General features: G+C 31.6%; 4 protein-coding genes across 11 annotated transcripts in view; 2 read left to right on the top strand and 2 right to left on the bottom strand.

Moving 5' to 3' along the window:
* Positions 1 to 972, bottom strand: part of tay (tay bridge) — a 56,005-nt gene extending 55,033 nt beyond the window's left edge. For 2 of the 7 annotated variants that reach the window (XM_008203445.3, XM_015982406.2), the window contains exon 1: positions 350 to 969. In XM_008203445.3, the coding sequence (XP_008201667.2) occupies positions 350 to 592 (243 nt within the window). In that variant the 5' untranslated portion in view covers positions 593 to 969. Of the gene's footprint in view, positions 1 to 349 lie in introns of all 7 variants that reach the window. The other 5 variants (XM_064357669.1, XM_015982405.2, XM_008203448.3 and 2 more) reach the window with 5 other exon arrangements.
* The window catches only part of Pym (Partner of Y14 and Mago), a 442,733-nt gene that overhangs the window by 401,463 nt on the left and 26,816 nt on the right, over positions 1 to 14,454 (bottom strand). The gene's annotated exons all lie outside the window — the stretch shown is intronic.
* Positions 1,088 to 4,259, top strand: Vkor (Vitamin-K epoxide reductase). The gene is made up of 3 exons (XM_008203449.3): positions 1,088 to 1,348; positions 3,776 to 3,873; positions 3,933 to 4,259. Exons 1-3 carry the CDS (start codon positions 1,179 to 1,181, stop codon positions 4,163 to 4,165), a joined length of 501 nt encoding a protein of 166 aa, XP_008201671.1. The 5' UTR covers positions 1,088 to 1,178; the 3' UTR covers positions 4,166 to 4,259.
* Positions 4,577 to 14,454, top strand: part of chas (chascon) — a 51,398-nt gene continuing 41,520 nt past the window's right edge. For both annotated transcript variants that reach the window (XM_008203451.3, XM_008203450.3), the window contains exon 1: positions 4,577 to 4,733. The gene's annotated coding sequence lies outside the window, so the exon portion shown is untranslated. The remainder of the gene's footprint in view (positions 4,734 to 14,454) is intronic.

The raw sequence follows: 14,454 nt of genomic DNA, 5'->3' as shown, positions 1-14,454 counted from the left end.
TGACACAGTTGAGTGTAGGTACGTTTGAAAATAAAACTGTCCCATACTTCCTCATTTTTAACACCGATAACCCCAATTGCGTAAGAAACTGAAGAAAACTCGAGTCCCCGTAAACTCCTGACATTTGATGAGGAAACCTAAATGATTGAAACGTTCTTTGTGATAGATATTTGAAACGGCTATCCCGCATTGATCGTAGACCAAGTTGTTGGCTTGTCAGTTCGATTCAATTTGCTTTTAAAACCAAACTTGATATCCACACAATAGCCGGTGATTAACATTTCTGCTGACAGGTAAATTATGCAAGAAACCGTGGAGATAAGCCGCATCGAGCCATTTTGTGACTTACTTCCAGGTCCTCGTAGGAGCGGAACTGCAGGATGGAGAACCCCTCGACGATGTCCTCCTCGACGAGCGGCTCTTTGTTCTTCTTGCGCCGGTTGTGCGGCCGTTGGGGCTTCTCTCTGACGACGTTCTCGTCGTCGTCTCCACTGTCTGGTCCATCGCGACGGTCGGCCTTGCCCTCCCTTTGGGCCTGCATGCGCTGGGCGCGTCTTCTGCGTCTGTTTCGCTGCTTCACCTCCACATCCATGACTCAGACATTGCTGCCGTTCCGACGGTGGCGGCGGCGATTCGCCCACATAGCGACCATTGACTACCAGCAGCAGCACCACCTGGAGCTATGGCGGACTGGCGGCTTAGCCCATCACCGGGGCGGCCCCAGGCACATCGCGCGCCCTCACCAACACCACACACCAACAACACCATACACCGGGAATCACACAAACACCGATTTGTCAACAATAAACAATATTTACAACGGACACGACACGGCCAGTCAATACAATGTAAAATGTCGCGACGCACCAGCGCGCCCTCGCGGACCACCACCGAACCAGCGGCGCTGCCAACGCAACGGCGCCGAAACCACCAGCACGGACAATGGCCTTTTGTCACACTGGCTGGGGTGCACCGCCCCCCGCGGCAACCATCTGCTCGAGCTCATTCACAAATACGGGCGACCGAAAAAATGTCAGTAACCCTTGTAGGAAATTCTACAAAGGAAAAACCGAATCCGTCAAGTGGCACCCCTGCAGCCAATCAGCTGTAACCCCAACCACCGCTTCGACCATTAATTTCAAGCCGGCGCACAAACTTTGCAATTTGTGTTTTTCGCGATGGTTTCCACTCCGTTCTACAATTATGCGATTAGTTTTTTCTGCATTCTCGGTTTAGGTTTATCGATTTATGCCTACATTGTGGAATTGCAAGTCGAGAATGACAGCAAATATGTGGCCATGTGCGATATTAGTGAACACATGAGTTGTTCCAAAGCGTTCAAGTCTGAGTAAGTTTGTTTTTTAATAATTAATGAGTCAAGTTGTTTATTTACAAAGATGACACCACAATAATTTACAGGGATTGATAAGTAGTTGCGCCCCAGGCCGGCAGATGGCGCGCCATGGCGCACTCACTTGTTTTTCAGGCAGGGTTGACCAAATTAATTTGTACTCCATCTACACCATTATGGCGTAGTTTTACAATTTTAATTAACAATAGTATTAAACGTGATTATTAAAATAATAGATAGTACATACTACAGACACATCTAATATTAATAATAATAATAATAATAATAATAATAATAATAATAAACTGAATACATAGTTACATTTAATATACAGGCTCGCTAAACAGTTAAATAATAGTATAAAATAAAAACTATTCGTCAAAACTTATTGAAATTTGGAATATTCTGTTAAATTAGGACGTAAGAAATTGCTTTTGGTTGTTTAGGGCAGGGATGTAATTAAACTTTATATTTTTAGCGACGTTTCGATTTTAATTAAATCATCATCAGGCTGAAATATTGATAGGTCTTGCTTGAAGATGACATGGCACGAACACTGACTTTTGGTCACACAATGACAAAATTAAAATATATTGTTTAACAAATTTGTTCTCCACTTGTTCTAGGATACAAGGCTAACTTGATTTTTTTTAATGACAAGAAGAGTCAAGTCCTTAAGAAGAGCCTTTTTTCTGCTTTTTCTTTTTAAATTCAAATCGATCATTTTGAGTTTAACTAATTTATTTTCAAAATGGCTCAGCTTCCGGAATTATGAGAAATTGGTGTCAACTTTGAAATTTTTATTAGTGACCATACATTTTTATTGCATTTTTTAATTAATTCACCTTTTTAATCCTAGGAATATTTTAGTTATCTAGTTGTCATAGTTTTTGACGTATAACAATTTTTTTCGTTAATTTTTTTTTGCAGTGGTTTATCTAAAGTATCACAGCATCTGAACCCGTTGCGAAGATGAAAATGGTGGACAAATCGATTTTTTTTTAATTAATAGCACAATTTTGTTGTATTTTTTTAAGATTACTCGATTTAAAATGAAAAATAATGAGCTAAAATTTCGTTTTATACGATTATTTAAAAAATTTCCATAAAAATCGATGTTCTTTTGATTAACTTTGAAAAAACAGGGTCATTCCTTAGGAAAAAACTATGTTAAAATCAATTTTGGCTTATTATTTTCAAAAAATCATAGTAGCCTTGCAATTTTAGCCTTCCTAATAGTAGCCTTCGAACTTTTGGTTATCAAATGCAAAAAAAAATATTCATTAATTGCAAAAGTTCAAGAGCTATATTTTGAACGAACCCCTGCAAATGAAAATGTTCATAAAAAAAGACATACGTTAAAAACTAGATAAGTACTAACAACTAGGGTACATTTTTTTCAGTTTTAAAAGGCATTCAAAAGTTTTTTTTATAAATAGGTGGTTACTTTTTAAAATTTTAAAGCTGACACCATAATTTCTCAAGGTTCCAGAAGTTCAGCCATTTTGAAAATAATTTAGTTGAAGTCAAAATGGTCGATTTGGATCGTACACAAAATTTTAAAGATCTATAACATGTTAGAGGCTAAAAAGTTTCTAATGTCTAAAAGAATCAGCCTGCATATAGACGGAACCAAAAATAGCGCAAATGTATATTTTTGTTCTCATCATTAAAAATAATTGAACTAATCGATTTTGTTTTTTAAAATGCTATGAGACGTCCTTTGTAATTTTTTTAAATGACAATCGACATTTTTGTTCAATGTTTTAGATAGCACACATTTTTACATTTTTATTTTTCTGGTAGGTAATAAGAAAAAATTGAAGAGATAAAGTTTAAAATTAAGAAAAATAAACTTCTTAAAGTAAAAAAACATAATAACAAATAAACACAAAAGACTATAGTTATATTTTTGTTCTTTTCTTATTTTATCCTGGGCTATTGTTTTATTATTTTATTTTCTTCTTTTTTATTGAATTTTTTATAGTATTTACCAAAAAGATAAAGAAGTATACTATTAGAAACAATAATTATAATTAAAAATATCATGACATCGTAGTGCAAAAACTAATGACGTTGCAAAAAATCATCGACCTACCTGTTCGAGTTTTTTTTGAAAATGACGAATAACAAAGATTAATTGTATGCGTTACTTTTGGTTCAGTCTGCATACATTTATCATATACCCTATACCCTTATTCAAATTCAAATGATTTCGACTTTACTAATATTTCATTCATTTTCAAGAAAAAAAATTGTGTTTGTCCATATTTTCAAAATGACTATAATTCGCGACTAAGCTTTTGCGCTCTCTGGTGGCCAATTCCAAAATCACTTTCCTGTGATATAGCAGGAAATTTAAAAGTGTTATGATATGGTCATCCTGGCACATAAGAAATTTTCATTAAAACCCTCTGTTTTCAGGTATGGCAAAGGACTGGGCCTCGTCTCCAAGGACTCGATATTTTACAAACCTAACAGCCTGTTAGGAATTTTATTTTACAGCCTAACGGCGACGCTAGGTGATTATTTATGCGCAAATGTCGAAACCAATAATTAACGCCTACTTTTCTTTTTCTAGCTCAATCAAATTCCCCAATCATCACCCGACTTTCGTATTGGTCAATTTTTTTAGCAAATCTTACGTCACTTTATTTCGCCTACATCCTCTATTTCAAACTGTATGACTTTTGTATTGTTTGCGTTTCCACCTATGTTGTTAATATTCTGTGTTTGATTTTGACGAATTTCAAACTGCGCAAATTGACGACGGCCACAGCTGAACAAATTGATTCAATTCGGAAAACAAAGTAGAGGGCGCCATCAGTGACCATGTCTCAGCCAAGACTGTGTATGATATAATTGTTATTTTTGATGTTCGTATAATAAAAAAGCGAGTATGAATTAACCGTTGTTTAATGCTCTGGTTTGATATTCCTACAATAACACTTGCCGTGTATTGAAACCCACACAATTGACGCAACCGCTCAAGAATTCTGACCGTAGAGGCGGATTGGACTTATTGGGACAGACGCCAGGAAAGGCACTGTCAAGGCTTTCGAATATTTGGGCCGTAATTGTGCAAAACTGGTTGCATAATGTTCATAATTTCCGGGTTTAATACGGCACATCCTTTTCCTGCGGCCGATGCGAAATTCCGCCAAAATTAGTTCCTGCTAAGCAGCGTGTTTGTACCATTGATAGCCGCAATCTGCGACTCCTACGCGCCTCGCAAGGTGATCTGTAGGCACAAGGCGAGGCTCAAACACGCTGCGACACTCGCAGGAAACGTATCTCTGCTCTTGCAGGAACGATAGTCGCGCTGTGATTCGTGTGCAGTGACAGTCATGGTGGTTTTACCCAAAAAGCGGGAATATTAAACGTAAGTAGGGTTTTTGATGGTGGAAAAGGGCGGTGTGGAAAATGTCGGTCAAGGGCGGGCGCGGTGACTTGAATGCTAGCGCAGGAATGTAAAATGATCAATTTTCGGGATCTTGAAGCTGCATGACGCACATATGTCGCGCGACCTTGAGGAAGGAAGACATGAAAAAATACAAGGGTGTAACAGCGATTCGAAAAAGTCCATTATTGACCTTTAAATGTTGGAAAATTAATTTTTTCTTTGCAAAAGCCGTAGGTGGGAAAGTAGCTTATATAGTACAACTTTTTGTTTTTTGGCAAATTTGGAAGAGAGTACTTGATTAAGAAAAAAATATGCTGTGCTAGTGTGATATTTTTGACACCTTAATTATTTTTTTCGTTAATTTTAAATCAATAGAAAAATTATATGCCGGAATTTTGGTTGTGTACCATCCAATAAAATGTGTAAAACATCCACTATAACTTTTAACTGAAGATATTTTGTCACAATGATTGCAAATTAATAAGGTATGCAGTTATTGCAAATAGTCTTAAGTCAATACTTTTGAATATTAAAAATATTAATATTAAAAACTAAAAAATAACACTAAATCTCTCTACATACTATGTGACTTACAACTTAAAATTAGTACTAAGCGATCATTAAAAATAAAAAGAAGAAGTAATATAACAATAAAAAATTAAATAACTTGAAACGAAACAAAAATGCGATTACAGAACAAAGCGTAAAGTTAAAAATGATTTTGTATTGGTAGAAAGAAGAACCCTAAAGTATTGTAACTGATAGATCATGATGTACTACATTATTTGAAATAACAGCGCGAAAACCTTTACAAAAAATTAAAGCAAACTTATATTTCAAGTTCAAAAGTTATGCTTTTATTGATAATACAATGAAACTTTTAGCTAGAGCTTTGAATTTTAGTACACTGTCAAACTACTTTCTGTCGGTATTAATTAGGTAGGTGGTACATGCCTTCCCTCCCCCTTTTCCACAGTCAATTTTAATATAAATAATATAAAAGCTTAATGAACAAAGATTTTTTAAGTAAAATTATTATAAGTCTTTTTAATGCACATTTATTAATAAATTAATAAATACGTTATTCATTTGTAGTGTGTTTGTGTTCATTTATGTTTAATGGTACCTATTTGGTCTTTCGTCTTCAATCTGTTTATAAAAAACAATTGACGGCCTGAAGAAAATTAAATTAAAATAGAAACGTTGCCAGAAAATAGTATTTTTTAAGTAATAGGTTTATTGAAAATAAATTATTACCTTTTAATAAAATGTTATACGAAGACTCTCGAAAAGTAAAACAAGTTGCTAAGGAGTTCTTTTTACGTCCAAATTTTTTTATTGTACCTAATTATGTTTTAGTGTAATTTATGTTGTAGTTTTTTTTAATTATTGAGAAGAGTATGTTGTTTTTGCCAATGAGAACTAACTAATAACAAAAAAACGGAAAAGATTTTTAGTTATTTAAGACGGGGAGTAATTAAAGTTTATATTTTTGGCGACTTTTCGATTTTATATTAAATCTTCATCAGGGTAAAATAAAAAATCGAAACGTCGCGAAAAATATAAATTTTAATTACTCCCTGCCCTAAATAACCAAAAATTTCTTGCGGTCATATTTGTCATCTCAATATTTCAAAAACTTAGGAAAATTTACTACTATTAAAAAAACACTACGATTAACAAGTAGGTATATAGATATACGGTGTTTTATTAAAAAAATATAAATTTGCGTTTGTAACATTTTTTTGATAAAAAGTTTTTTTGGGCTTAATTTTTCTACAAATTTATTTGAGTATTTTAACATACTGACTATAAAAGTTTCATTTAAAAGCTTCATCATTTTAAAATTTTTGACCCCTTCCCTAAAATTAATTTCTGGATCCGACCCTGGAAGCACCCTAAATTTTATTGCATTTTTGGACGTAGTTTTTAATACTGATGATCTAGCTCTAAATTTGTATTAGTCGATAGTTTTTGAAATAATTATTTTGACGAAAACACGCTATTTTAAAAAACGTATTTCACAAAAACAAAACATCCTAGAGAAGTGGGACTTCCACGATTTTAAAGGCTAAAGTTGAAACTTAAATCTTTACCAATTGTTTAGCGCATTGCAATTAGCAACGTTAAAAAATCAGGAAGTTTGTTAAAACTTGACTTACTTGAAAAAGTCAAACAGAATAACCAGTTAACACCTACCTACTTGTGCTTTTCAAAGACTATAAAAGTGTCTACATAAAAACATAAAGTTTCAAATGCCTAAAGATAATACAGTGAAACCTCCCTTAATGGACACCTCCGAATAACGGACATCTCTTCACAACGGACAATTTCCCATTGATGTCCGTTGTTGAGAGGTTTTACTATAACTAAAAAGATATATTACTATTATTAGCTGAATATTTCACTTTTATTAGTCTAGTGAAACAATAGTTAATTTTTTTTATATTTCAAGTTAAATATCTTTTGAGTAATCAAAAGAGACACTTAACTGTTATAATGTTTTTAGAGAGATAATTTAAAAGACTTTTTTTCTTCGACACTGTCAAAATTTCTGTTTTTTTCCTGTGTCAAACAGTTTTGACAAATGTTTGGTTTTTTCAATAGGAAACGTCAGATTAATTTTTACAGATTTAAAGCAATTTTAGGCCTTGTTGAGTCTTGAATTCAAAGAATAAAATGTTGTATTCAACTCGTTTTCGTATAAATCGGTTTATTTATTTCACCCCGAGGATGATGATCCAATCGTAAAATGAAACGTCCGATTTACACAAACTCGTCAAATAATAGTATATTAAAAAACAAGTTTCATAAGACCAGTCTTAAAGCACAAATTCATAATGAAATGAAATAATTAGTGCTTTGAAACGAGTTTTTTATACTATTTTTTGTAATTTGCCCTTTTTTGCCGTTTTTTAAATTGTTATTTTAGTCGATTTAAGGATTTTTGTGACAGTAATGGTAATATCTCAATTTTGAAAGTGAAAAATTAATTTAAAATTTTTGTTTTATTAAAGTTTTGTCAAAAAACAAGAGTTTGTGTGACAATGAAGCTACTCTTGCATGAACGCCCCCAGAAATTTATGGAATTCGCAAAAATACAATTCCGAATTTGCTTATTGCCAACCTAAAAATTTTCGTAAAATATTTTGTTAAATAATGACTATTATGACATCGCACTTTATGACGTTGAGTGCTTTAGGATGCCTATTAAAGCATTAAAATTGCGCCAAATTACAAAAATAACTATTAGATACGAAAATAAAAAATTGAGGGTTGTATTTAAAATTTTTAAGTTGTTCAACTTGTCACAAACTTCTTGATATTTTTATGTCCTTGAATGTAGTGTCTTAGAAAGATACATCCCTAAAGTTTAAACTTTCTTCTTTAAAGCGGTGAAAGTCTTATTTTTCTAGGATTATTAGTTTTTATATAATAATTATTTTTTTATTGTTTCTATAAACAAAATGGACCAATAACAATTTAATTCTTAAAAACATTATGTACAAATGGAAACAATATTTAGTGTATACTTGCATATAATTTACTTGTAACACAAAAGATTAAGTTTTTTACATTTAGAGGTCACTAGTGTTTTTTTTAAATCGCTGGGACACCTGTGCAGATGAGGGGCTCCCACGGCGTAATCCGGCCCTGCTCAAGGCAAGATTTCTCACAGGATCGCGTTTGTTTTCTGAGCACGTCCGTGGTAACAACAATGCGACATTGTAACAATTTCGGTCAAGTGTCCCTTTTGGGTAAACAATGCCAACACAAGGTCCGATTTTTTCGAATCGAAGGTCAGTTCAATGCCCAAAAGTGTTGATGGATTCAATTAGCAGTTCGTTGACCAATTTGCATAACCGGCAGTTCAGTTATGCCAACATCAGGGTGCGAAAATCGGCCAAATTTTTGAATGAGTACGTTTTATTGCAACCTGATGATAAAAATGATGGTAGTCGATGAGTCATGCGAGAGTTGATCTGTTAAGGTCCTCGCTTGACTCCTTGACTGTCTATAAAAGGATACCACGAGAGAAACGAGTATGCCTAGTTTGTCTGCGATTTAATATCGGACACTTATCATACTTAAACATCCAATTAAAGCCTCTGGGAACTATTACGGTTTTTACTATTGATAGCTCAGTTGCATAATTTAAGAGCGAGGGTTCGTCTAGACGACAGTAAATTAGTTGAAAGAGAAAAAAGTAAAACTGGGCCCCAAAGCGATTAGATCTAGCAGCAACCAGACGCGCGCTTAAAAATTCAGGCGAAATTGATCGTTAAAACCGGAAACCGGCATTTAATCTTCAAAAAAATGCTAATGAAACGAAGATTCTTTGCCTCGTTTTGCAAAATTGTGAAAAAAACCCAATGGTAGTTAATACAAAAAGTGTTGCTTGCTACTTAAGACTGAAGATAGCCAAATAATTATTTTAATTTTAATTTTAATGTTTTAATAAAAATTTACGAGAAAACGTCCAATTTGTTTTCTTTTCACTAGAAAACTATTTCTCACAAGAATATATCAAGCTTGGTATCAAGACAAAATAAGATAAAAAATATTTACAAAGGAAGACTTTAGACTTAAAATTTAAAAAAGAAATGTCCCACGCATAATACATAATAATAATGTAAAGTGCCAAACTCTCAGAACAGGTTTAGATTTTTGCTTTTTTGTTTTGTTTTAAATTCATAATTGTAAGATTCTGACCCAAAAACGAAATGTAACTTACTATTTAATTCTTTTAACTATAATAGCTGCTTTAGTCCGTTGGAAAATTTAATTTTAGTTTAGCTTGCATCTATTTTTACAATAATATTTGTGCAGAAAACAGTGCAATTCATTTAGAAAATTGAGTATTTCAGGTAGATATTTAGCAATTATGAAAATACTAACAAGTTGTTTATCGGTTTTTAAGTCAATATATTATTATATGTACACTGTAGTTTTGTTATTAATAATGTCCTGATTTTGACAATTTTTTGGTAATTAAAAACACAGTTTTTATTTGGATTTAATAAATATTGTGTTGTCAAAATATTTGCTCAATAAAGTTTTCAGGATTTCTTACAAACAGTTTCCAAACATTGCAGGTTTTCTATATTTCAAGCTATCTACAGTTGTTGACATTTTTGTTGATTTATTAATTTTAGTCAGTATATTCGGATTTTTCAGGTTTTCAGCGTTCAGCTAAGTTTTAAAAGTTACCAAACATAATTTTCAGGAATTCGAAAATATTTACATGTGATTTTAAATTACAAGTATGTTGCAGTTTTTTGATTATGATGCTTTCAGGTTTTAAACTTACTTTTGATCAAAAATTCCAAAAAATGCTACTTATTTTTTAATATTTTAAAATTTCAGTTTTCTATAACATCATTTGTGTATATTTATCAGATTGAACACTACAAATAGATAAATGCCAATCTCTCTGATGTTTTAGTTCCAGTTTATTCTAACTTTTCCAGTTTTTAGATCTTTTTTTTTTCAAAATACGATATTTTTGTAATTTAAAAGTGGCTATCTGTATTCTATTGTTAAAAATAGTATGCAAGTTTTAAGTTAAATTAGTTTTAATTTTGCAAATTTGGACCATTTGGAGTCATTTTTTCAGGTTTTTATATTTTCAAATATTCAGGCTTCTAATAAAAATTTTAACTATTCACCTTATTATATCATTCAAATTTAATATTACAAATAGTTAAATGTCAATCTCTCTGATGTTTTTCATCTAGTTTATTCTATTTTTTCCGGTTTTCAGTTCAAATTCTTTTCAAAATACGAAATTTTGGTAATTTAAAAGTACATATCTGTGTTGGTATATTCAATAGTCAAAATATGTGTGTACACGTTTTCATTTTTCAAATTTGGACGATTTCAAGTCATTTTTTCAGGTTCAGGCTTTTAATAAAAATCTAAGTATTCACCCTAATATATCTTTCAGATTTAACATTACAAATAGTTAAATGTCAATCTCTCTGATGTTTTAATCCCAGTTTATTCCAATTTTTTCGGTTTTCAGATCAATATTTTTTTAAAATACGGAATTTTTGTAATTTAAAAGTGGTTATATGTATTCTATTGTCAACAATATGTATGTACAAGTTAATTTTGCAAATTTAAACCATTTGGAGTCTTTTTTTCAGTTTTTTAAATTTTCAAATATTCAGGCTTTTAATAAAAAATTTAACTATTTACTTGTATATTTTTTTCAGATTTAACACTACAAATAGATAAATGTTAATCTCTCTGATGTTTTAATTCCAGTTTATTTAATTTTTCCGGTTTTCAGATCAATATTTTTTTCAAAATGCGGAATTTTTATAATTTAAAAATGGCTATCTGTATTCAATTGTCCACAATATGTATGTACAAGTTAATGTTGCGAATTTAGACCATTTGGAGTCTCTTTTTCAATTTTTTATATTTCCAAATATTCAGGCTTTTAATAAAAATTTTAACTATTTTCCTGTATATTTTATTCGGATTTAACACTACAAATAGATAAATGTCAATTTCCCCGATGTTTTAATTCCAGTTTACTTAAATTTTCCAGTTTTCTGATCAATTTTTTTACTTGTTTTTTTTTCTACAAAAAAAAACGAAAAAGAATTTCCGTAATTCCATAAATTCTAAAGATAATTTTAATAATTCCAAGAAATTCCGATTGAATTCTAAAAATTTGTACTACTAGTTCCAGAGCTAAACGAACTCTCGTGTTTAGTTGTGCATTCAGAACGTAACTATTAACCTATATATTTTTTTTAGATTTAACACTACAAATAGGTAAATGGCAATTTCCTGGATGTTTTAGTTCCAGTTTATTCCAATTTTCTGGTTTTCAGATCAATTTTTTTCAAAATACGGAATTTTGATCATTTAAAATTATTGTAGCAACGTTTCTTTGTACACTATTAAATTTTTATTATGATTACCCCATCAAGCTTATCACTAAGGCAAGCTTATTATGTGATTTATTGCAGACAGGCTGTAGTCTTTCAGACGAACCGATCGGTACCGTAAATATTTTTGGGTCACCCTTGTCTTATTGCAAGGGTTTCTTATCTTAACACCATTATCTGTTGTAAAACTTTATGGTGTACAAAGAAATCGTTACTACAATACCTATCTGTATTCTATTATGGTCAAAAATATGTATGTGCAAATTTTAATTTTGTGCCCATTTCGAGTCACTTTTTCAGGTTTTCATATTTTCAAACATTTAGGCTTTTATTAAAAATTTTAACTAGGATTACCTTAAGCCAATCGTACATCGTACATCTTTAAATCTTATCTCTTTTGTATTGCGAGATTCTTGTCGAATTATTCATGGATTTCGTCACATGGTCTATCGTATAATAAATTCTCAATTAGATAAATCACAAAAACACTAATTAGTTTACTTTTTTTGATTGTTTTTGTACGTTTTGAAGTCCAAATCGCAATCATTTCGTCAAATTTCGCCAAAAATCGACGAGAACTCCCGTAATTACCTTGAAAAAACTGTCTTTCTTAACCTTTGGAGCACGTTTTTGAGCTGAAAACCAAGTTTACGACATCGGTTTTTCCTTTTTCGTGCCAAACAAACCGAAATTTAAATTTAATCAACATACAAACTAGTTGAAAACATTTTTGGGCCCGCGTCCAGTCCGGCCCTGATCGCACGATCAATTACATAATGACTCAGTTTCGGCAATCATAATCAAAAACAATGATCAAAAATGTCCGTTTTTAGACATGTTTGGCAACTGCTTATTTAAGAATAATTTCATTAAGAAAATTACTTTCTCACGTTGGGTTTTAATAAGTGACCCTGAAAATGAAATTTGACCTCTCCTCTGCCAGTTCACTCAAAAATATATCAATCATTTTTGTTTAATAACAATAATTAGCAACAAATGAGGATTATTTAATAACGACTGAATTAAAGTAGTATAATAGGAACGACAAAATAAATTAATTCTTAAAGTACAGACTGGTTTAGTGATTCTCATGCATGTGATAATAAACTTGTTTATTTTTTTGTTTCATTGACTAAAACTTAGTTTCGTCAAAATTTGTTTTATTGACTTCTTCGGGGCTTGACCTTGAGCAGGATGTTAAAGTTAAGTATTTTTAGTTTTGGTGGTCAATGAACTTTATTTCGAAAATGAAGTGATGACTTCCCAGAAATAAACCATAACACATCATTTTCGAAATAGAAGTTGCGCAAGCAGCAATGAATAAAGCAACAGTGACATTCCGCTTAATATATGCAGTATGAAAATTTTGAGCTGTGATCAAATCATCACGTAATGACATAAAGTGTGATTCTTTATCTCACACGACTGCTTGAGCAACGTCGCCAATACCAATGAGGCAAATAAAGCACTGAATGCGAATTCGCGTTTTTGTACCTTTGCGAAATATTTGGGTCGTAAATAATCCCGCTAATTTTTTAGCAACTTTGTAGGACGTAACAAATTGTTATAGCTCACACAGTGTCGAAAAAATTTCCTGCTGGTGTAATAACGCAACACATACCACATTGTTTTGAAACCGAGATAGAAATTAAAAGCGGGCATACATTTGCACATATCGAAATTATAAATCAGTGAATTATGTGCTTGTGCTAACACCCAATTACATATTGTGGCTGGTTTTAAAAATCATTAGGAAATTAAGATCTTGTTATGATAATTTAACACGTTCGTTCTATAATTCGATCAAGGTGGCCTGTGACAATGTTGCCAACTTAATTTCAGTCGCAGGGCATTTTGATCGCGTGGTGCTTTAATCACTTAATTATTTTGCTTCGAGTTTTTGTCCACGTTTATTTGCAATAAATACTAATATTAAATATTACTCGTCACATAGCTACACGGATGACTAGACGAATAAATTATACGTACTTGCCTTTTTCAACTACCTGCAATTACAATCATCTGAGTCGTCAGTCTGCATAACTTGCTGCTTATTTAGTTTAAAATGGTATAAAATTATAATAATTAATAATTAAAACTAAAATTATTAATAATGAATAAAAGAAATTGTACCTACGTGACTTTAAACAAACTGCTAGTTTTTTTCCCAAAAAAGTAGTTGGCAACTATTTACGAACAAACCGTGTTACCTACATTAAGTTTGCAAGTGATTGTATTATTTTTTATAAAATCTACTTTTTGAATGTCTTTTCAGATTTTGAAACCATTAAGCTTTTATTAAAAAAATATCGACACTTAAGGCAAAGTGTCATCCCCAACTTTAACTAAATGGCAAGAAAAACAGTAATGATAGATGATGTAAATAAAGGTAATGAAGGCAAATAAAGTCGTCTTTTTATTTGGACTTGGGTTTTTTGTACAAAAAAAATCGAAAAAAAATTCCTGTAATTCCATAAATTCTAAAGATAATTTTAATAATTCCAATCAATTCCGGTTAAGTTCAAAAAACTCTCGTGTTTAGTTGTACATTCAGAACGTAACTTTAAGATACAGTAAAAAATAAAAACCTGTCTTTAGATCAATAAAACCTTTAATTTAATAAAATAAACTATAAAGTATTTAAAAAAAAATCACGCGTATATTTTTAATAGTTTAGATGAAGCTTTTTAATAATTCAGTTCACCGTGTATCCATAAACACTAAGTATGCAATAATAAAAAAATATATTAAACAGTTATATTCGTAATCTACCTAGATATCAGTCAAACAGAAGT

Source organism: Tribolium castaneum, chromosome 6, assembly GCF_031307605.1.
Source record: "Tribolium castaneum strain GA2 chromosome 6, icTriCast1.1, whole genome shotgun sequence".
Classification (NCBI taxonomy): Eukaryota; Metazoa; Arthropoda; class Insecta; order Coleoptera; family Tenebrionidae; genus Tribolium; species Tribolium castaneum.
This window is presented reverse-complemented; position numbering and strand designations above follow the sequence as displayed.